The sequence below is a fragment of the Drosophila hydei genome, unplaced genomic scaffold (assembly GCF_003285905.1).
Source record: "Drosophila hydei strain 15085-1641.00,03,60 unplaced genomic scaffold, DhydRS2 tig00000001-arrow-pilon, whole genome shotgun sequence".
In the NCBI taxonomy this organism is placed as follows: Eukaryota; Metazoa; Arthropoda; class Insecta; order Diptera; family Drosophilidae; genus Drosophila; species Drosophila hydei.
The window spans coordinates 4,634,001-4,659,089 of record NW_022045643.1 but is presented as its reverse complement, the minus strand read 5'-3'; the positions used below and the strand labels follow the sequence as shown (position 1 = coordinate 4,659,089).

At 39.7% G+C, this 25,089-nt stretch overlaps 1 protein-coding gene across 15 annotated transcripts in view; it reads left to right on the top strand.

Moving 5' to 3' along the window:
- The first annotated feature begins 6,812 nt into the window (after positions 1-6,812).
- LOC111601742 (protein alan shepard) overlaps positions 6,813-25,089 on the top strand; it is a 150,520-nt gene continuing 132,243 nt past the window's right edge. For 2 of the 15 annotated variants that reach the window (XM_023318476.2, XM_023318467.2), the window contains exons 1-2: positions 6,820-7,037; positions 8,616-8,857. In XM_023318476.2, coding sequence (XP_023174244.1) covers positions 8,660-8,857 — 198 coding nt within the window. In that variant the 5' untranslated portion in view covers positions 6,820-7,037; positions 8,616-8,659. Of the gene's footprint in view, positions 7,038-8,615; positions 8,858-13,687; positions 14,152-25,089 lie in introns of those variants that run through there. The other 13 variants (XM_023318466.2, XM_023318465.2, XM_023318478.2 and 10 more) reach the window with 11 other exon arrangements.

Here is a 25,089-nt window from a genome sequence, read left to right as displayed (position 1 = left end):
AGAAGTAATTGCAGTAACTCGCCAGAGTTAGTTAGCCCAGCTGACCTTTAAGTGTGCGCTGCTCTTCAATTAACGTGGCCAAATTAGCTGAGCGAGTTTAAATCATTTTTGCTTCAACAGAATATTGAATTTCAGCTAACTAAAGGGGAGACTGGCAATGATGATGATGATGTTGATGTGCTGTCACAGAAGGCATTGGCATTGCGTTAAGCACTGACAAAGCCGACAACTAAATGTTTAGGGAATACATAACATAGCAGAGCTTACAGCGGTTGTTGGGGCTTTGAATTACACGAATGTGCTGTCAAAAATGCTTAACACCCAAAATGGCAGCCGCCGTGTGTCCTGTGGGATGGCAGCTAGCAGCAAGCTTGAAAATGACAGCTCTCGAAATAGAGCGAAAGACAAAGATGGCCCAAACTTGAACCACTTGAACTTGGACTGGCTTTAAACTGTCATTATTTATAATGCCTCCGATATTGGGCAGCGGCAAGGGGTAGGCGAGCATTGATGGCGCCCGTCGTCCCTACGTCGGCCACATTATTATGTGAAGCGTTTTAAGGGCATGCCACATTTGCTGCGCAGCCAAGCGAACGTCTTTGGGGAGAGGCTGGACGACGGTGCGTCCGCCAAGGTGAATGGGCAATGTCCTGTGGTGCGTGATAAACGCAGTTGGCTTTAAATATGCCTTGCCCAGCTCGCCAATTCCCAGCGCTAAGTGGCTTTGCCCGGCAGCAACATTTTGCTTCTTTTTCATCCGTTTTTCGCTCCTTTTTTTGTGATAAATTTAATAAATCAAGCGATCATGCAGGCGGGCTGGAATCCAATCGCTTGTGTATAATAGATGGCATTTTATTTATGTTCTGCGACTGAGTCGGCCGGCCTAATGAATGCTTATTAATAATGCGATTAAGTTCGAGCCACTCGGCTAATCGAAGGCCCGCATAAGTGTGCTACGATTTATGCTATCGGAAATCAAAGCGTCTGCGAGTCTAATTCAATTTCGGCAACTGCTTGTCAAAATACTCAAACGAAAGGGGAGCAAAAGGACAACTGCGGACACTTGGGCACTTGAGTTGGCTTTCTGTATTTATTTTGTGGAAGAAAAGGGTTTTATATGGCCGCGCTTATCTGAACGGACACAGCCTCGGACGGCCCTGAGAAAGATGGCAAGAAAAGGACAATGGCGGCCTTTGTTCGCACAGCTGTTGGCGCGGTTTAAAGCTCGTTAGCCGGCAGCTCCTGTTGCGGTCGAGTGCTGTAGCAACATTTTGGGCGGCTCGGCTGCGCCAATTTCAAAGTCGTTCTCGAACTCGGCAAAGATAATAGAAATACGACCGCAAATATGGCCCGGCGAAGTGGGCGAGGCGAATGATTGCGGCTTGTGGTGGCTGTGGCAACGGCGACGCTAGCAGCGACTGCGGCTGCTGCTGTGGCCAAGGATTAATACCAAAGCTGATTAGATTGTCAAATGCGACAGCTTGGCCATTGAGTTTGGGCCTTTAACTTTCGAATGCATATTGTTGCAGGCGAGCAGCACCAACAGCAGCAGCAGCAGCAGCAGCAAAGCCAGTTGAGACTATAACATAATCAGAATTTGAACAGTTTCAACTGCAGCAGAACGCAAAACGTGAGCTGCACACAGAGCAGCTGGCTATGTGGCTGCCTGAATACTCTTTCAGCTTGTGAATGCATTTGAACTATTTTTAAGAAAATTGGTAACTAGAGCGTGGAGTTTAATGTTTGAATTCATGAATTCTTAAGGCGCTTAATCAGCGTCAAAGGAATCTGAAAAAGGGAACTTGCTGCATATTTGGTTTAGTTTTGCTTGAAATGCTTAGAAAGTTCTTAATTAAGATGCAATAACTGTAGTATAGATGACAGATTACTGAGAATTTGTGGCATTTGTGTGGGAAAACTAATTTCTAGTTGGCGCTCTTCAAGCTTAGAATCAGAATTTGAATAGCTTCAGCTGCTTGAGCTGGAAGTAGACAAGTCGAAAATATTTCTATCTATAAATTTCTTTTATATTAAATACCAAAAATTTATAGTTAAAGTCGCTGATAAGTCATTGCTAGTCAAACAAGTTTCATTTAAGAACTAAAGCTAAACGAGCCCCAGCTGGAGAGTAAGTAGAAGAACTTAATACAGTATTTAAATGTGTTTTGCAACGCTTAAAACATTTTCATATGCCTGAAGCTATAGAAAAACTTAAGGCCATTACTAAACGTGTTTTGCAACACTGAAAACAAATTCATATAACTTAAGCTATATTTCAAATAAGAAATTCACATTACGTATACGTAACACAAGCACAGAAAGTCGAGCAAACTTAAAGCCTGACTTAACCTGTTTTTCAATCCACCTAGAAGCATATGCATTTCCTATTTCTCATTTTAGCTCAAATTAAAATTAAGTATACGCCCCTTTATCATACACCAAATCAAACCAATATTAAAATTAAGTATACGCAGCGTAAAGTCTGCTGAGCTCAAAAGCCCTCGACAAATTGAATTGAAATATGTAAATGCCTCGACGCTAGGGTAGCCACAAGTATAACTCTTATAAGCGGCTTTGCATGTGATTTAGTGAGGAATTAGGGCGCTTAATTAAAACGTGGAAACAAGCGGCAGTTGGCCGTTGGCTTTCAGCCACGAATGATGAATGACAGCCTGAGCATGATTTGAGCATAATTTGTATAGAAAAACCTTTTTCCCGTTTTGCTCTTACCACATCTGCCACCTATTGCCACCTATATCTGACGAGAATCGTCTGCTGGCGTAACTTAATCAAAGTCTTGTCTATGCAAATATGCTCACTTATTATATCTAGACATTTTTTCGTTGAGTGATCGATGCTTGTACAAATTCGTGTTGAAATTTAATGAACTCCGCAGTCAAATTGAATCAAATATGCAAAAGTCCGTCAACTTGTTGGCCTCCAGTAACGCAGTACTTCGCTCGCCCGCTGCCGCGCTGCCCCAGCAGCTACTCAATTACTTGCGTCTTCTACTTCGTTTTTCGGTTATTATATCATGCTGCTGCTGCCGTTGCTGCTGCTGCTGCCTAGACCAATCAGTCACTTGAGGCTTTGATTTTTTGGGTCGAAACTTTCGTTCCAGCCAAGCAACATCAAGCAACAGCAGCTAGCTGTTTATTTTGGCTTTGCACTTTTGTTGTGGCAACATTTGTGCAGAGTTTCGTGCGCCTGCCACGCCCCCCGCTGGCTCAACCCGTCAGCCATCAATCAAAACGCTACTGAAAACTTGCCCAAAAAGGAAAAGAAATGAAAAAAACGCAACAGTTCGTTGAGTTTGATATTCGAGGCAATCAGCTGGAAGTCTGCTTGCCCACTGACCACGCCCACCCGCTATATATATGCATATATGTACGTATATCATAATCGTCAACTTGAGGCTTTACTAAAACCAAATTGTGATCAGTCGTCGCTGCGCTGGCCAAAAATTCTATTCCTAATGGATTATTATGTGCGGTGGCTGAGTGGGCGGGGGTCGTGGTCGTCGCTAGTGGGTGGAGGCTGTTAAGAAACCACAGCAGCTGGCACACACACATGTGCGTGTCTGTGTGGCGCAAGAGTCTGCTGCTTTTGCACTTGCGAGTTAATTCCCTTTACTTGGTCGTAAACTTTACGCATTCACTGTAATCAAATTTTATGAAAATGCTCTGTGGATGTTTTCTCGCCCCAAACCCGCATGCCACATTGTTCTTGTTGTTCGTTGCTGCTGTCTGTGGGTTGAGTTATCGCTGTTCGGATTTCTGTGGTGCTCTGAATGAAAATTTTGCGGCATAGATAATTAAATAATAAATTGTTGTAATGTCTACATTTCGCACTCTCTGCTCTCTGTGAGTTGCCCCCGCTCTGGAGCTGCTTTCTGCGTGTCTGCATCGCATGAAAAGGCCATAAATGATTTATATGCACATTGAATGCGCCGACAATAGATTTAATTTAACGATGTCTTGGCGTCGACGCCATTTTGGCTTTCGTTCCGCTTGCCAACTGCTTCCAGCTCCTGTTGCTCTCTCTCTCTCTGCTGCTTGAGGTAATTACGCGTGAATGCGCGACGGGGGAAATGTTGCGGAAGCCATTGGCATATGAAACATCAACAGCAACAGCAACATCAATAAGCCCCACACATATTCCATGTAAGACTTAACTCATATTCCATATGAGCAAATTAATTTTACACTAACTCTCAACAGTTATGTGAGCAATGCATGGAAATTAGCTGGCTGCCAGAATTATGCATAGCAAGTCAACTGCATTAGGCAGGTTTGATCTAGCTCAGATGGCTTAATTGTCTAGCTTATTTGCGAGTGCATAAATTAATCTATTATAAAGCATTCAGTAGCTATTAAAGCAGTCGAATTGCCTGTCTTTAGCTCCACTAACTACTGAGCTCAGTGAGTATACAAAATAATGTTTGACTAAAATTTATTTGTTTTCTTTTTCGTTTACATTCTGGCTAGTCTTTGCTGTTCGATCAAAATATCAAAGGTCAATCTGCACACATTTTATGTCTTAATTGCCTCTCAGCAACAGCGACAGCGAAATACGGCTGCATTTGCAGTTTAACTGTTTTATGCGCCATTTTGCACATTAAACGAGTTTGTCAGGTAAGTGACGCAGCTCTCTCCCGCTCACTCACGTAGAGGCTTCTGGCTGAGCAAGCACTATTTTATTCTCTCATATACAGCATCTGTCCCACTCGCTCGCTCTAGCTGAGCATGGCAGTGCCATAAATTGTAGTTGGATCACGCGCCATCACGCTGGCCGTTGTCCGGTTGGACACTGCATTCCGGCCGTGTGCATTCCGTTGTTTAGGAAACTATTTTTGTAACTAGCTGGCATTCCTTGCTTCTTGGTCGTGGAAGATGATGGAAAGGCGATGCTGTAAAACAGCTGACATTTCACTTTTCTGATGCGATTACGCAGTGGCCGCTAGTTCAGCTCGTGCGCGTGAGGGGAGCGGGGCAGCTGCCTGCTACAACACTGTAAATTGCTTACGGTCACGTACCAAGCTGCCTGCTGTCTCTCAGCGCGACAAGAATGTGCAAGGGGGAAAGAGAACAAAGCACCAAAAAGATGGCTAGAGGATAGCAAAAAAAAAAAGAAGAAAGAAATGGTGCCAAACTTAATGAAAATGCCAACGCGTCGCCATTTTGGCCGCAGAGGCGCAGTTAGGAAGCCCCCCTTAACCACTCCCCCCGTAAGGCCCAAGGCCTTGCCATAATATGTTATTTTACATGCGTTTTAGCGAAAGTGTTTCCACTGTATGCGTGAGAGGCTGTGTCTGTGACTGTATGTGTGTGTGTGCTTGTATTGGCATTTTTGATTTCTTGCTCCATTTTTCCTATTCGTCGTGCGCCATTTTTCTTGTATTTTGCTGCCGTTTGGCATTTGCATATCAAGATAGTGTCATTAAATTTGCATATTTTGGATAAATTTAAATTCTTTGCATGTTTTTCTGTTCTGTTCCATTTCCCTTCCCCTTTCCCTTCATCTTTTTCCATCTTCTGCTGCTGTTTGCTCATTTTGCTCGTTCTTCAAATTTCGCTTGACTTTGTTGCCGCCATTGTTGTTGTAATTTATTGTTGTAGGCATATGCAGAGAGCATTGTTTACACATTGTACGTGTGTGCATGTGTGTGAGTGAGAGTGAGAGAGAGAGGGAGAGAGAGGGAGTCGAGAGAGTGGGTGTCGCTTTTTCTGCTTGTTGTCGTCATGCATCATTTGTTTAGTCCTTTAGTCTTTTGTTATGTGCCAATGCCGTGGATACGAGGGGTGGAGGGGCACGGGCGTGGTTCGTGATAGCGCCCATGTGTGGGTGTCGCACTTTTATGTCGTGCACTTGTTGAGAATATTAATTTTATTTAAATATTTCAAAATGTCACCGAGCTGCTGGCTCAACAGTTTCCAACGAAATTGTGGGGAGAGACTTGCCTTCCATTTTATTGCGGACTGTATTTACGTAATGGGCCAAACGAAACTTTTCTACAAAACAATGAAGCCAAATGAGAAAAAGCCCCAGCCCAATTACAGCTGCAGATGACTGACAGTGATATCTCTGATGAAACGCAATCAGTTGAGCATCTGAATTACTGTTCAAAATACTTTGTATTCTCTTTATGTTAATTTTAATCAAAAGAACACAGATCCAATTTGAAATATGCCGCCAAGTGTCTCAGCCGAAAGCTCGTTGATATATCACCCCATACTGCACAGCAGCTGCTGTGTATAGCATGCCCACTTATATGCACATATTTAAATACATACACAGTATTATATAGACGTAATATATACAAACATACACATTTAATCAGCTCAGCGCAGCTAGTTTCTATTTCTATTTGTTGAATTATTTAAATTTCTATTTGCGCCGATTGCCTTTTCAAAACAACAACAACAAGTGCACAATGGCAAAAAGCAAAACTGCTGCTTTTGCCGGGTGCCGGCCCCACAGCTGTAGCCAGAGAGATAGAGAGTGAGCGTATAAAGAGCGCAAGCAGTGACTGAGCACGCAAACACAATTTTGTCTTTGCTGGCGCTCACTCGCAAAGTTGAGCACTCAGTTGTGCTCTCTCTCTTTTGCCGCGGCTGTTTTTGCTTTTGCCATTTCTCATCCACCACCTTTTCGCATACATTTTGTTTCGCTGTCGCCGCTGTCGGTTTGTGTGTGTTGCGCTTTTTTCGCTCGTTCGCTGCGCAAGGTATTTTGTCGTTGTAAATTTTTGCATAAATAAAAATTCATTACGCACCCGCACCGAAAAACAAAACAAACAATTTGCAACACCAAGAGCAACGACAATAACAACAATCAACAAGCAGCAACAGCTCAGAGTCAAGTGCAAAGTGCGGTCGAGTCGTTTTCTCAGTTTCTGTTACTCTGTTTCTGAACGTGAGTTAGTGTGTGTGCGTGCGCGCGCGAGTGTCTTTCTGTGTGTGTGAGCAAGCCTCAATCTCGTAATCGTAATCAACTTATAACGTGCAACAAGAGCAGCGCACAGCTGACATTCAATAGTAAGCATACACCAATCCAACCCACCCACCATTAATGCAGTCTCCGTCGCAGTCGCCGTAGCAGGCGCAGTCGACGTCGCTATCGTAACAATTTCGCCGCGGCTAAACAAATTAACAGTTTACAGCTAATTGAAAGCGAATTCAAATTTGTTGCTGTTTTTGTTATTGCATGTCAATGCACTCGATAGCAAATAGTTTAAGTATTGAACATTGCATAAAATTACAAAATAAGCAGGGCAAAGCAACAGAGAAAAACAGACAAGAAAACAAACGTAAAAGCCAAAAAAAAATAACAGAGGAGCAGTGGCACTCTCCAACTGCTTGACAGTCATGCAAAATTAGTGTCGTGTATCTATGTTTATGCACATTTTTAAAATGTTTGAAGTACACTATCTGAGAGAGAAGAAAACATAAATTTGTTTGGCTATATTTAGCTTAGAAATCTAATCAAATAAACCATTGAGCAAAGTCAGGCGTGTGTTTCACTTGTTGTGCGTGGTTTGCTTTGCTATTTCTTTTTGTTTTGTTTCATTTTGCTTTTGCCGGCGTCCGCTCTCCGTTCACTGTCGTTGCTCTCTCACGCTCTCTCAGTTCAGTTCTGGCTGCAGCTGTCAGCAAGCAGCAAACACTTACGCTCTCCATCACTCTGTCTCGCTCTTGCTCGCTGTCATTGTCCTTTTGGCGCACTGCAATTCGTATTTTTAATAAGCTACAATATTAATAATTGTAAGCAACAAATTAATAAAATTGCCCTACGGAATAAATGCAAAGTGCATACATAGCTAAAGTCATTATTGTTGCATTTTGCCGGTCAACGTCTGGGCCATTTGTTTACATATGTGTGTGTGACAGTGTATGTGTGTTTTGCCATTCGTCTGGCCCCATAAAAATATAAAATTCTTGGCTATGAGCTATTTTTAAGCCACAACATTGGCCACTCAGCTGTGTATGTGCGTCTTTGTAATACGTATAACAGAAAATAAAATAATATGCATTATAAAGTTCTACACAGCCCCCAACATAGCAACATAGTTGCCGCCTTCGAAGCATAAATCGGCTGCAATTAATTGCAAATTAGACAGAGAGCAAATGATCTGGACAGTAGCTCTCGCTCTGGCAACTGATGCACGGCGGCGCAGGCAGAAGAGAGCATTAAGTGAAATAAAATATAACAGCTAGCGTAAATAGCTAGAAGCTAAATGCAGTGTTGCCGATGCACTTGCAGAAATGCTACCAAAATGCATACATCTGTATGGCTTAGCGTAAAGAGTATTAACAAATTATGGCAATACACACAAAAATAATTCGAAATAGATATAAAAAAAATGAATGAATTCGTATATATACGTTAACATGTATGTGGCTGTACATATCGGAGCCAGTGTTGCTGTCGTGCAGTTGCATTTAGTACTAAATCATTGACACCACTCCGACATAAAGTGTCATAATTATCATAACATTTGCTTTCAACTGTTATACGCTGCCATTGTTGCTTTTGCTCATTTGCTTTGCCCATTTCACTTTCGCAATCATCAATATTGCTTATCAGTTACGTTTAATGTGCCATTTGCTTTGCAGTCGATTCGTCGCGCGTGAATTTAATAGAAGAAGAACCAGCAGCAATGCATCCACGCTACAGCCCCGCACCACCGCTGCACCAGCAGCAACAACAACAGCAGCCAATGGGCGGGCCCCAGCAGCAGCAGCAGGTGGTAGGGGGCGGAAATGGACATGGCGGCAGTGCTCCTGTCCACATGAGGGCGCCACCAAACTCACAGCAATTGCCGCCGCACATGCCACGATCACAGAATTATGCAAATGTAAGTGATTTGCATAAAGTTTTTACATATATATAAGTGTGCTTATATTATCGATATATTTATCGATAAATTAATTATTCTTTGATTCGGTCTATCTACATAATTATTGACTTATACAATAAAAGTATCGATAAATAGATTTTTCAATATATTTTAATACAAAAAAGCGAATTATATGTTTTAATTTATATTGTTATAGATAAATTTATTTATGTGTTACTCAGTTGGTCACGATTCTATGTCTTTATACATTCTATAAAATTTCTTAATGTTCAAATTTGGGCTACTATATATATAGCTTAAATGGTTGGTTGTGCGCAATCAGCGCCACAATGAATCAATCAATCGATCAATCAAATGCATCGCTGCATCAATCAAGCAATCAAGCTGGCAACCGCGCAGTCACTCATTCATTCACTGGCAAAACTCATTCATTCAAATCGGTTGGCGGGTAGCCCGGGCCCGCCTTCGCCTTTGCTCTTTAACTGATTTCAGACTTCTGATAGGGCACGATAGTCTCGCTTTCGGCCGCAAGGGGGCGCCACACAGTGCAATCGACATGTGTCATTCGCAGCGTTGGCCCATTTGAGTGGAAAATTGCTGCTGCTGCTGCTGTTGCCTTGCCACGGCAATGATACGGATTTCTATACTGCTGCCACACTGACACACACACACACAGACACATAGCTCACAGCATATCAATTTCCGACACTTGCAGGCCATACAGCCTGCCTAATCTTAGCCAGCTGCCAGCTTACCTGCAATCATTACTCAAATAAATCTAAAAAATTGCGCTGCTCTCTCCTTCTTTTTGCTGTTTGCCTAATTTGTGTGTAGATTTCATTGCATAATGCCCGGGCATATTTTATGCATCTGCAAATGGCTAAAAAATACGCACAAAGGCCGTTTTACATTTTGTAAGCTGTGGCCCCGCGCTCTGCCTGTGTCTGTGTATTATAAACTATTCAGTAATGTTGCGCCGCACAATGCGACTGGCAACTCTCTGGCTGCGTTTTAGACATTGCCATGCCCCTACCCCCTCCACACTTCTATGCCACCTGCGTGTCCTGCTGGCCACCTTCTCAACTGAGGCGCTGGCTGCTCGCTTTGCTTTGTGGCGACGTCTATTTGGCATCCTCTAATGGCCGCATGGCGTTGCTTTTGCTTTTCACGAGCGTTCCATTTAAATAGCTCTCAGCAACAACAGCAACAACAATAATAATGCCAACCACATCAAAATAAAAATGTAAAACTGCAAAAAAAGAAGCAAAATAAAAAACGGAATATAAAATACAAAATTGTAAACATTCCCGCTTAGTCAGCGCTGAAGTTTTCGCCTGGCCAAAACATTTATTATATATATAATATATATATATATATATATATATATATCATTATTTTCTTTGGATTAAAGCATTGGACTTTGCATTATCTATGGTTTATTGTATTTGGACGTTGCTTTAGAAACTTAGTTATGTTTTCCTATGAAGCGTTTATGGCTATAAGGTAAATTCATGTTGCTGCCTTGTTGAATGCTTCGCGGGTGAAGCTTTATCTTAAGTTTGAATTAGCCAGTGAGGCAGGCTTGAGTTCAGAGTTTAAAGTTATATAAATGAACTAACAAATAGCTTAAAAGCGAACAGGCTTGTCGACAAGAGTTCTGAAGAGTTAATAATTTAAAACTGCTAAGCATATCAATAGAAATGTTTAGCTTATATCATGCGTTTCTGGCAGAGTTCTAGTTGTCCAGCATAAGTATCTCCAGCTTACTTACTTACTTACTTATACTTATACTTATACTTATACTTATACTTATACTTATACTTATACTTATACTTATACTTATACTTATACTTATACTTATACTTATACTTATACTTATACTTATACTTATACTTATACTTATACTTATACTTATACTTATACTTATACTTATACTTATACTTATACTTATACTTATACTTATACTTATACTTATACTTATACTTATACTTATACTTATACTTATACTTATACTTATACTTATACTTATACTTATACTTATACTTATACTTATACTTATACTTATACTTATACTTATACTTATACTTATACTTATACTTATACTTATACTTATACTTATACTTATACTTATACTTATACTTATACTTATACTTATACTTATACTTATACTTATACTTATACTTATACTTATACTTATACTTATACTTATACTTATACTTATACTTGTTTCTCTCCAATCTCTTTAAAACTAAAACTAGCCAAAAAACTCTTCACAGCTTTTTTTATTATTCTTAACAACTCTCTCCACCTTGTTGCATGCATTTTTTTGCCGCTTGCCTCATTTTCTTGTTTAAGTTTTGCCACCAAAAATTTGAGTTTGCTGCTCAAACTTCATAGTGAGCGAAGGCTATTTGAGTTTGCAAGCTGTTCACGAATATATATATTATAGATATATATATATATATATATATATACATATATATTTATATTTGATTGGGCAGCTGGACAACTCGGCAGTGGTTAGAGCAAGAGTAGGAGAGCACGTCGTAATTTCTGATTAAATTCAATGTTGACAATTACCAAACGCAAAGTTGTTAAGGTAATTGCGGCTCGCGTAGGCTGAGATGCATTTCAATTGGTTACGCCTCGCATTGGGCTGGACGCGAACGTAAAGGAAACCAAAAACGTGTTGCCTGAGACTCGAGAATTCCCTAACTCACTCTCTGTCTCTCTCGCTCTCTCTGTTTCTGTTTGTCTCTCTCTCTTGTTGGCTCCCACACACAGACAGTCGCGTTGCATGCGTCGCTAAGGACGCCGTTGCTTGTGCAGCCCGCTGAATGTGGCAGAGGGCTGTCGTGCAACACACACGCCTTTTGCGTGCAACGCATGCGCCGGCTTGTGGATTCTGCAAAGTCCTGCGAGACGTCGTTTGCCGGCTTTCACGAATGCCCCATCGTGTAGAGCCGAGCGCTGGCGCCGACTGGCTGCCAAACGGCTGGGCACAAGTTGAACATGCAACCTTACTCAATGAGAAATTCAGAATCCATTCGACGATTGTCAAGTTAAGTTAAACGCCTTTTCCTCATTTTCGCAAAACGGAAAGCGAACAGCAAGCCAGCAAGCCAGCCAGCCAGCAAGCAAGCCAGCCAGCCAGCAAGCCAGCCGCCAAAGCCAAGCAAAGCCGAGCCGAAGCTGAAGCCAAGCCAAAGCCAAAGCCAAAGCCTAGCCAAAGCCAAAGCCAAAAGCCAGTCAAGTAAAGCCAAGCCAAGCAGAGCCAGTTGATCCAGCAGTCAAGTTCCGACAAGTAGTCGCCATTTTGTGTTTGCGCCTCCCAAAAAATTCAAAATAAAAAAAAATAAATTAATTATATTTAATTTAAAAATTAATAACTAATTTCGTGGCGTATACGTAATATTCATATTGTGAGCACATTCTGTCCATAGTCAAAGCGAAGAGTGAACGCACTGTGAACTGAGTGTTTAACGTTGTCCGGGTAATCCATTAAATCGTAAATCAACAAATCAACAGTATTATTTACAACAACAACAGCAGCAACAACAACAATTGCTCAAAGCTAGCAACAGAAAGATTGGCTAAAGGTCTAAAGTCCCTAAAATTGTATTTCAAATACAAAATCGTGAAAGTTTAACCAAAAAAGAGCAAAATAAATAAAAAAGAAGTGAGTTTTAAACTCTTAAAAAATAAACAAATTAAAAATAAAAAAATATTTTTCTCTAAAAAAATTCCAAGTTATAAAAAGTTAATTTTTAAATTTAGAAAAAAAACTGCAGTATTATTTTAATAAAAAATCTTAAAATTAAATTAAAAAGTTTTAAATTAAAAACAACTTTTCCTAACATAAATCAAAATTTATACAAGACTTCAGTGTTTTAAATGTTTTGTGCATAAACAAAAGACAATAAAAAAATTGACTTAAAAATTAAATAAAGAAAAACTAGCGCAAATTGTGAGTGAAATATTAAAAAGAAAATAAAAATTAAGAAAATATATAAAAAATTAAAAAAAAACTTAAATAAACTAGAAAATTAAAAAAAAAAAACAAAAAAAATAGAGAATTAAAAAAAAAAAACAAAAATTAGCGCAAAACTAAAAGCTTAGCTTAAAAATATATTTAATTCAAGATTTGCATATTTTAGTCTCTGTGTGCTTTAGTAACTATAATTGTTAAACATTTTCAACCTAAAACAAAAACTCTTAAGTGTTCAGTGTTAGAAAAAGAAAAGAAAAAAACTAAAAAAAAAATAATTAGTAAATGTTTTTAAAACAAAAACTTCAAAAGTAAAACGTATAAAAAATCGTAGCGCAAATTTAATTCGAATTTGTTCGTTGTAATTAAAACAAACAAAAAGCAACACGAAAACAGAAAAAACAAATTGTATACTTGAGGCTAAAGGCTATAGCAACAACAGGCGCCAAACAAACAACAAACAGCGAGACAAAGAGCGAGCGAAAGATAGCCAGAGAGAAATAGAGGCAGAGAGGGAAGGCAGCGAACAGTGGAAATTAATTCACAATCAACGTGCACATCAATAGCCATTAAAATTGCGTCAATCAAGAGAAAAACTTCACCGCTGCCCACAACAACATTGACGCTAACTAATTTCAATCAGCAAGAGCAGCTACAGGAGCAGCAGCAGCAACAACAACAGCAACAGCAACAGCAAAGCGAGGCAACAGCTGCAAGTCAACAGTTGGCAACAGTTGTGCAAACAGAGCGGCAGCAAGAAGCCACAACAACAACAGCAGCACCAGCAGCAGCAGCAACAACAGCAGCAGCAGCGGCAGCAACAACAGCAGCAGAAACAACAACAACAGCAGCAGCCACAACAACAGCAGCAACAACAACAGAAAGTTTGTTAACAAATTCTAAGGCTAACGCCTCGGTCAGCGTAGACAACAACAGCATCAGCAGCAACACCTCCTTGACCCTAGCAGCTTTGCCGCCACCGCCACCGCCGCCCACAAGCGAAGCCGCAGCAACAGCAACAGCAACAGCAACAAGCCAAGTTGCCAAGCCAAAGCAAACAACAGCAACAGCAGCAACAACAAGCTTAAGAGGCGCCACTGTTAACGCCGCCACGACGTCGTCCACATCGACGCTGTACACGTGCTCGAGCGCCTCATCCTCGCTGATTGCCCAGCCGCCGCCAACAAAGATATTTAAAACGGATCATCTGTGCGTAAACGCCGCCGCCTACGGTCTGCCAACTGTCGCTGCCGCCGCTGCTGTTGGCCATCCCTGTGTCTACTGTGTGATACCCGTGCCAGTGGTAAGTAAGTGCCCCAATCTTGCTCAGACCCCGCGACACCCATCCCCCAATTCACTCATCCATCCAGCCCACTTCTTGTCCACTCATTTGCATAAGCACTCATCCAGCTACGGGCTTTTCCTTTTGCTATTTCTTTTGATTCTTCACAGTCATTAAATATTAAAATAATTACGCGTATCCTGGCGCATTGTCCTCGGCCCTGCCCCCAGCTCCGAGCGATTCCTGTAAAATGTATATAAATATTCTTGCATCTGCGTCGCTAGCCTCATTATCATTTATTATCCATTGTTAAGGTGTTGGATTTTATTTGGCTTTTCGATTGCCGTCGCACGGGGTGGAAAATAAACGGAATTAGAAATAATCTTTCACAGAATTTAGAATGAGCCTTGGAGTACTTAGAGCTGTGGATGGGATTGCGCTGCGAAAAGTAACGATGCAGAAACAGCTTAAGAAATTCGAGATTGAAGTAGGTTTTTACAATTTACAGTTATAAAAGCTTTTTTAAATATTTAAAAATATTAGCAAATTAATATACTCGATATATTTATCGATAATATAAGTCTTAAGTCTGAAAAATTGACATTTTATTTATTATATTTATTTTTAATATTTTCTTTATAGAAACACTATACTTGAGTACATAATTTTCTTATTGGATATTTATTATACCCATTATTAATCTATATATTAATATTATCTTTTTTATACTAATTATGTGTTATCAAATTTGTTTCTTCTCCAGTATAAACCAGGCAACTTTAATTAACCTTTACTTTTATTTGCCTTTTATATAAAGTTTTTTTAAGGCAATAATTGTAAAGAAAGATTTCTAGCTCTGCATATAAATTTTGACCTTCCCAAACTCGTACATGTTTCATGCTTTTGAGGTGTTGCATGCCAGCATATTAAGCCCCAAATGCCGCCAAAACCCATGGTCCAAACTTTGTACTGCTCCCCCATTGGCTGGCTCATTAAAAATGCCGCACAAGAAACAATTTGCATTCATTTGCCGTCAAGCCAAACAAATTACACAGCACGCGACCCAAACCAGCCCAAGCCAAGCCAAGTCAAGTCGAGAAATGTCAGCCGCAATCTAATATCCTGGACGGCAATGCTGCTCCTGCTCCTCTTCCTCTCGAGCAACCCTCGTGCAATCCCTCAGCTGTCATTAGCAGCGTCAGCTGTTTGCCCACTTAAAGATTGTCCAGATAATCGCCGCAACAAATGTGCCTAATGTCAATGACAATAAAGACAAATTATATACAAATATTGGGACAGACGTTAATAATGACACGCTGTCAGCCCAGTGCAGGATATATATAGATATATATGTATTCATTATAAAGACAACAACAACAACAGCAGCTGGAGGAACTGATTCGCACAGCCTTTTGGCTCAGTTTTATCTCTGTCTCAGTTTTAGTTTCATTTTCAGTCTCAGCTGCAGCAAATTTTGAGTAATTACATAGATATTTTAGCCATGGTAGCGCAAGACAATGATTATAATGATTATTTGGGGGAAGAAGAAGCAGCAGCCGCATCAGCAATAAAAACAAATGATCAACTGAGCCTTTTAACAAATTATTCATTCATTTTTATTGTTTACTGCACTTTTTCTTTGCCTAAAATGTTTTCGCTTCTTACTTCTTGATGTATTTCCTTTTCCTTTGGTTTTTTCAAAGTAAAAAATGGAATTTTTGTGCTCGTTCATGATGTGATAAGAGAGTATATTAGTTTTGTAAATTGTCCTGAATGAAGTATTTTATTGCTAGCGACTTGAAGCTTGAAATATATATTTTTGAGTGTAGCTTTGTCTGGCCAAGATTTTTAGAATAAGAGAGGCGCATTGCTGCTTTAGCACTGTGCGCGAGCATCTGGTAGTCAGGCATGCCCAACTGCAATGTTCTTGCTTGTTTGCTTATCTTTTTTCTCTCCCATTTCTCGCTGTGTATGCGCTTAATTTTGCCATTTCAGGCACGCTGAGATTTATGTATGAAAGCGCTCGCCCTTTTGACTCTCCTTCTCTCTCTCTGCTATATACTTTCTCGTTTTCCTTTTCGCCCTATGCTCATTTTGTTGATTTCTAATTAATTTTACTCGAAGCGAAAATGAATTGGCAAAATGCCCCAATACAAATAAGCAGCTCGAGCACAAAGATCCAACAAGAACAACAACAAGAGAACAAGTAACAAAAAAAGCTCAACGGAAAACCCAAAAAAAAAAAAACAACTGAACGCTTCATATAAACATTTTTCTTGCCTTCGCTTTTTTCGTTTTGTTTCTTCTGTTTTTTTTTCCACATATTTAAAGCCGAATGCAATTCTGTGTAAATTTATGCTGATTGTTAGTTGTACTTTTAGGATAATTAAAAACTATACAAGAAAAAAATCAATATAAAATAAACGCCACAACAATTATTGATGGTGCTGGTTGGGGGAGCTTAACAGGGCTTAATGATAATAAATGAAGATTGAAGATTTTAGTGAATGTTGTGGGATGTTTTGGAGGGAATGTTTGATGTGTCTGGCTGAGTGTAGGAATAAGAGCAAAGTCTAGAGAATTATTTAGTTGAGAGGGAAAATAATTAACACAGAGATGTTTCAGTATCTTGAGCTGCATCAATGCAGTCTTTGTTAGCCCAGTTCAGTTCATAAACTTGAAGTCACTTAGTCACTTGGCAAATAAAAATGTTATATAATAAAAACTTATAGAACTTGAGATTAATAACACTAAAATCAATAAAAAAGCAGTTAATATATAATTTGGCATATCATTAAAGCATATTTTAATCAGCTATACTTTCTCCCAAATCCTCTAAGCTCATTCCGTCAGCTTCTCTCATTGCATCCAATTTCCATATTCATTACATTCCTTTATCTAAACTTCATCCCAACAACTAGCTTTAGTCTTGCCCAAAACACAGTTCCATCAATTATATTCCTATCTAAACTATATGCAAATATATAGCTCTTCACAATTATCTTAATGGCTTTATCTAGCGCAAATCTGTATTAATTATTTTACTGCAGCTCTAATCTAAATAATAAAACACTTTTTTAATTTTGTATTATGAAAAGCGGCTTTCGCTTTGCGATCGGCGCGCAATCGCCGTCTGTTGATCTTGAGCACAAAACATGCATTAATAAAGTTGTTTATTGTGACATGAAACGCAAGGGTTAGCATTAGCTTTTGGGCCCTGGCCAGGTGTAGCTGAGCGAGCTACGCACTCCCTCGCCACACTTCGGTAACGTTTCAAGGACTTTTTCAAGTGAAAGAGCGTGTCGCGGCTCACGTGGCGTATGCGTGACATGGTCACATAGCATTTACGTACTTTTTTCTCCTTTTTCTGTATATTATTTTGCAGCCATCACGTGTCGCGCGCGCACTCACACACACACACGCACACCTCTAGCTGAGCCATGAATATGCATTATTATTTTTTTTAGCTTCTGCTGCTGCTGCGGCCTGCTGAAGTGCGGCTAATTAACAGCTGACATACATTTGGGCACCTCAATGGCTGTTGCTGCTGCTGCTGTTGCTGTTGCTGTTGACGAGGTTAAGTGGCCCAATCCAACAGCCAGCTGATAGCCAAGTGCTGCATTTAAAGCCATTTGAGTGAGCGTTAAGTTCAAAGTTCAACAGCAAATTGTGTGGAAAAATTCAGCTCAAAGTTTTTATGTGCCCTGTGTTTTCTTCTCACAGTTTTGCATAACAAATGAGATGAGAGTTTCGCTGGTAATTGTTATTGATGCAGAAATATGGCGATTAGTGTAGGCTAGCCTATAAAACCGTTTCGCTTTGTGGCAGCGCTCCTGCTCGCCCACCCTGCCATGCCCACGCAAAAGTTTTGGACCAACTAAAAAGTGAAAATTTACGCCTGGCACATTTGGTCGAGTGGGCCGCACCGGGCCGGGTCTGGCCTGGCCTGGCCTGTTCTGGCAGGCGGAAACGTGTACGACGCCATATTGGCTAACATCAAATGGCGTTTATGATGGGCAAAGTTTCATCATTTGCAATTTACTGTGTGACCCCCAAGTAAGTCCCTCTCTCTCTCTCTCCATCTCGCTCTTTCGTTGTCTGTCCACTTTCCAGCAAATTTAACAGCATAAAAACTCTTGAATTCTAGGCGCCTTTCCAACTCTCCCCTGTTAAACAAAGTGCAAACTGTTTTCACAAATGTTTTTCGGCTTAGCTAACATTTTGTAGACATATATATGTACACATTTATATATATGTATTCAGTAAATATTTCATATTAAATAATGTAATGTAACATTTGCTATGATTTGCACTGGTCATGCGTCAGCTGGTTCCAGGGATCCTCTGAACCCTGTTCTGTGCCCTGAATTTTCTAGCTGATAACTAATTCCATGCATGTTCACAGCCCTGCAATTTAATGCCAGCGAACATTTAATTAATTTTCCAAAGAGAAAAAAAGTTGCAACTGCTGGACACACACACACTCACAGATAAAGCCACCCACACACGAGTGCGACAAAGTTTCCGTTTTTTTTCGTGCTTGCGCAGAAAGTTGTAGAGAATATAGGTTTGGCGAGCTGTAAACTGAAGTGCATAGGAAACTCTACGTTAGCTTTTAGTGATTGGAATATTAATAGTAATAAATATATAAGTTTGATTGAATACGATTGTTTTAGTTTTGATTGAATCAGAGCTCGATAGCGAATGTCCAACAATTTTGTATAATAAAAGTCCTTAAAAACAGCTGAGAATTTATATATTCATTTACCTTATATATTCTTAAAGGCTATATAGTTATAAAAATATATAAATATATATATGTATCTATGTATCATTATGTATAGCTTATATCTGTAATATATATATGTATCTCTTACTATATAATCATTAATTAATCCATCTAAACATGCTAAAAGTCAGATCATTTTATATGTAAATAACTCACACTTCTATATATATATAGAGACGCATACAGTTATATGTATATACAGCGCTATCTATGTGTGTCCTTTCAATGTATTTGCTCTTCGCTCCTTTTGCAGCTTTCACTCAACTTTGAGCGCGCAGCTTGCCATCAGTTATACCCCATTTACAGCAATATTCGTGTTTTTTTGGGGGCTGCAGCAGAATTGTGTAAAAAGTTGTGCGAGCAATTGCATGAAACGGCATTTCATTCAATTCAATTTCATGCTCAGTAATTATTTTATGCGAATCGAGGCTGAGCACATGCTCAAATAACTAATCAAGATGTCCAAATAGAGGGCCACAAAATTGTCGCTATAGAAAAGGAAAGCCGATCTAAGCGTCTCATCCTTAAAGAGAAATATAATAAAAGCAGAAATTGCTTCGTTTGAAGCTGGCACTAATTTATTTGAGTTGAATATTTTATTGTCTAATTCATTTGTAAATGCCATTTGCCCAAGGACTTAATTCCAATTATTAATTAATTTATCAAAATACTGAGCTCTAGTTGCTTTAGTTCGCTTATATAAACATTTATATATTTATATTCATATTTTATATTATTTCGATTGCAATTCCTCTAATTTATTAATCATTTAAGTGTAATGGAAAATGCTTTGGTGCAAATGATTGAATTGTTTAAATTGAATTACACAATATGCATTTAATTTCGATACATTCATTTCTGCTACAAACTTTGGAGCATAGTGTAACCCAGCATCATGTTAATTACTGTGTGAAAAATGATTTGTCTGTGCTACTTTGTTATACTTTGTGCTCGGCGTACTTAAGGCGCAGTTGGAGGTTTTTTCGAGTGACTTTCAAAGGCGATGCCTTAACTTTTAAAGAGTCCATTTACTGTGGGGAGAATGTTGACCTAAAGACTGGAAGGAAAAGAAGAAAATAAATAGCATCTTCTGTTGTTTAGTTTAGTTAAACAAATGAACTCTAAAGCAAAAAATAAAACAAGTTGATTTCCTCTCCAACTTCACTTAGCTCTCGCTATAAATTCCTTTAAGCAAATGTCTACTCATTTAGCGCAGTGTATGCTCGTTTCGTTGTGCTCCAATTGCATATCACGTTGGGGGCTTTATTCGCATTATTTTTGGCTTCAAGCAGCCTTTTGAGATTCGCTACGCTGTGACGCCTCAGCAGCTTGTTTACCTTAGCCAGCTACCGAGCTCAAGCGCTTGGCTCCTGCTGTGCCGCAGCGTCTATGTGTCAGTGTTTGTGTGTGTGTGTTTATTGTTGCTGTCATGGTTCACATGACGCTTTGGCTGCCAGTCTGCCAGTCTGCCAGCCTGCTTGCCTGCTTGCCTCTTGGCTTAAGTATTTTAACCTAAAATTGTAAAAATAGCGCAGCGTTGAGAAATGCCTGCCATGCCGTTGACGAGACTTCAAACTGAAGTGTATGCCCCAGAGAAATACGTGTTTGTGTATGTGCGGAGCCACGTTGTGACAGCGCATCAGGACACATAATTTTGCAAACGCTGCTGCACATATTTGGCAAACAGAACTGAATTTCGTTGCCTTAAAGTAACATTCAGTGCTCAAACATACGCTGCGTATGCGTAATGCGTTATTTATTTATTCAATTTTGCCATCGTCCGTTTGGCCTGTGCGAGCATATAATATATGTTCAGCAATTTGTCAACAAGCCGCATACAAAGTTACAAATCTGCCACGCCCCTCGACCTCGCCCCCACCCAGCCACGCAAGGCTCGACACTCGCATTTGTGCGTTTGTAATGAAAAGTCATTAACTTTAAAACAAGTTTCAACACTTTGTTGACATTTCATACACACACACACACACTCTCTCTCTCTCTCAGTGTCTGCGTGTGACAAATCATTGGGCATTGGGCCCAGCGATATACCTTATAAGTCGTATATGTCCTGCCGTCAAGTTTAGCTCAATTTTGTTTTGTTAATGAAAAAAGTTTTTGTGTTCACTGTGAATTGCTTCCAATTTTTTCTGATTTTGTTATGCCAGCAACGCCTTTGACAGTGCCATCAACTTTTCATTAATTTATTACACGCTCAGCCACGTACCGCCCACCCACATTGAACGGACACGCCTACATTACTCACCTCCTCCTCTAGCTTGTCACATTGTTCAGCTTGGCTTGTGCTGCCGCTGCTTCCGTTGATAATCATAGTTATATTTTTTCTTATGCTTTGCTCTTTGTCGCACAGATTCCTCATTTTCATTTTCGATTTGCTTTTCTTCTCTTTTTTGTGTTTTTTCTGGCTTTCTGTTGCCCTTTTTGTCGCTTGCTCCAATCAATGTTTATTAAAAAGTTTCCTTTGCTCGATGAACTTTGACATTTTGACAAATATTTTTGTGTCAAGCTCGTTGTATGCCTGCCTGCCTGCCACTCTCTCTCTCTCTCTCTTCCACCTTCTCCCTTCCCCTGTTTCTCTCTCCCTTTCTCTTGATCGGCAAGTTTGTGGGCATGTCATTAACCGTGGTACATTTATATTCCATTGCATACTTTTGGGCTTGTTTACTTGAGCTTCTATTTTAGCAATCTGTCTCACATTAACAATTCAGATTTGTCTATCAAGCAGCCGTGTCAAAGTTCAGTCCAGGGTATTTAGCTTGCAGCTTACCCCAACTCTGACTTGTCTGTCTGTCGAATTGCATGTACACATCATTAGCTTTGTCCGAAAATTGTCACGTTCGCTACACGTGTGTGTGTGTGCTTGTATGTTGTGTATGTATGTGTGCATAATCCCAACATGGACACGGGTTGAGTTCAAGCGAGCGCATACCGACAACCGAAAAGCATACCGTTGCGTAGACAGACCGACAGACCGACAGACATTCGGATCCATTTGGATCCATCGTGCCATAACCTGGCATAGTGGTTGTTCGACGAGGTCTTCACTGTTGGCCGTGCCGACCGCCAAACGTAAACCGCTAAGTGCTTTGCCTTTGTTGCATTCCCCAGCTCGCTGCGCGCTGCTCGCTGGAAAACGGAAGTTTGCTATTATTGCATTTGGCGTTTAACAACACTGTTGTCGGTGTTGTTAGACGCGAGCTGATTTTCTTGAGTGTAACGTGCTGACGACTTTCACATGAAACGTGCTCCGCATAAATCTCTCAAAACAGGCTGTGGGCCACCAACCTCATGTACAATATATATATTGACCTCCATCTAACGCACAATCCTCGCACAGACCCAAACACACCCACGCAATTCAGAAGATTTCACAGTTTGTTATTGCCCCATGTTTTGGTCGCATTAGATGGTTATTGTATATAGCTCTAAAAGTATTTTCTGTATTGTCACGGCATTACGCTTGGGGATTTGGCAAAAAACGAGTAAAGCTATGAATGTACTTTTGTCATATATTCGAGCTAAAATGTCTTGCAGCCACAGTAATTTTAGAGTTAAATGTAAGTTGGATTCTGAATTTAAAGCTGCGAGTGGAGATGACTGGCAATGTATATATATAAAAGTAGAGAAAGATTTAGATAAGATATTTATAAGTGTAATTTGATAGAGAAACAGATCATAAAAATAAGAGTAATAAAAATAATGTAATGATAAATACAATATTTTTAGAACAATTCCAAACGAATATAAAGATTACATCATTATTAATTTAATTATTTTTTCCAAACTTAGGAACATGTACAACATACCAAAATGAATCAAGTTGAATTATTTATAATAGTAGCTATTATAAAGGATAGATTGATAAATATCTGATCCCATAGATGGTGTTCCATCTTTCTATCTGATCACACAGATGGCTTTCTATATAGATTCTATACACAATTAATATCAAGTATAATAAATAGAATAGTTATAATAAAACTTATGCTATCTTTCTCTTAGTTATTAGTATAGAAATTCTTTTTGTTAGAGATTTCTGTATAGAAATAATTTATGATATATAAGATTTATTATAGTACATATTAAATGCTTTTGTTTAACTGATTTCTTGGCTCAAAATAACTCATTATCCAACACTTTGCATTGCCTTCTGCAGCACTGATGTTTTTCGCTTTCTCTCTTCAAGTCTCATTCCAAGTGCTATCTATCTATCTATCTAACTGTCTATCTATCTATCTTTCTCTCTATCTATCTATCAATGCATAGAGAATTTTTCTGCGAATGATTCACTCTCGTGAAAAAAATGTTTATTATCCAGCGCTTTCTGTTGACTATGAAGTCATTTTTCAACACTGTCGCCTGAGCTTGCATTATTGAAGAATTTGAATCCTTTGTTCTACCACATGCTGCACTCTGGCTTTATTTTATTGTTCATCCTTTCGAACTCTGTGCCAGACTTAAAGTATTTTCTATCACAACTATTTGAGCTGGAATTTTGTTTTAGCATTTCGCTTCGGCAGTTACATTAAAAATTCCTAGCATACGCTCACGTAGTTGAGAGCCCAGCAGCTGCAATTTTTCTGCTTTTGATTTTGTATTGGAATTTTCTATTTGGCAATGCATCAACTAAAGCCACCCAGCGAACACAGACAAACAGTGTGTCTACGTCATAATCAGTATTCAAGAGATGGCCCAGCGACAAAGATAGATAGAGATGAAGAGCGAGAGAGGGAGAGAGAGTGAGACGGGTAGAGATAGAGACAGCTACTCAGTTGCATTTGATTTTTGCACAAAACAAAAGGGGACTTTGCCTTGCAGCTAGCGAGATGTCAAAGTGGATTTTGCAAGCTGACTGTCACGCCCCCTGCTCCATCGATATATATGCATGGTATATATATATTTATATATATATACATATATATGTGTATATGTAGTATATTATTAACTCTCGGCAAAGTTTTTGACACATCCATTGATATGCGCATTTGTGACTTGTCGCTGCAACGAATACTCGCATCTCCTGCGCATTGATAGTGTTGTAAAATGCATACAAAAAAGAGTGCTTAGCATATTAAAAACATAGCCAAGTGCAGCTGTGACTTTTACGCAAGACGTACGTGCCACAGCCAAGATACAAACACATACACACGCACACACACACAGTTGCACTCGCTTTTTTTGTATCTCTAAGTCTCCTCGCGTGTCTCTCAGCTCCTCCCCCTCCTCCCGCTGCTCCACACATGTTATCTTTGCCGCTGTGTTTCTTTCTTGGTCAGAAAATGGACGAGCGCATTTTCCACATTTGCAACATTTGATTTATTCGCCTCTCGCACACACACACACAGACCATTGCTGCACTTCTCCTAATGCATATGCGCCATTTTGCATACGTTTCTAATAATTCATCTTCTACTCTTTCGCTTTGCTTTGCCTTGCCTTGCCCCAGCCCTGCCCCCGTTGGCTGCATTTTGGCGCAACTTTTGCTGGCTCAGCTGCCATTACAAATTTCCAATATTTTTTTTTTTGCTTCTTTCTTTCGTTTCGTTGTCTCATATCTGTGTTTGTGCAGCTTGCAACTTCTTCCACCTCATGTGCAACTGCGCTTTGGCTACATTTCTTTTTGGCCAAAATTGGAAAATAGTTTTTCCGCTTTTTCCTCCTTTATCGACTTATTGTGTTTGACGGAAATATGCTTAGTCTTTGTCGCTCCCTCGCAGCGCCTCTCTTGCGCCCGCTCCTCGACTTTATCACTTGCTGCGTCTCTGTTACAGTTGATAGGGTCAGACATTATTCGCAGTCGCTAATGTTTCGCTTTGTTAGCTGAATGGCTTTGAAGTTGTGACTGTGATAAGTAACTCGAAGCAGGATGATCTTATATAGATGGCAACTCTCCGTGAGCTGCTTAAGAACTTGATTTACTTACTAGCTATGCAAGGCTCTGAAATATAACTCTGTTTATATATTTACTTTCCTCTCAATCTCACTATCTATTCAAATCAAATAACTTGTATTTTGTGGTATTTCTATGCTTTGTTTATAGCCAAAACTCTGCCTTTTAGCTTGGCTTGTTCTCTGGCTCATATTTTTAGTTTAGCAAAATAGTGCTAATAAATTGCGAACAAAGAGTGGGGCAGATAGAGGGAGAAGGAGTG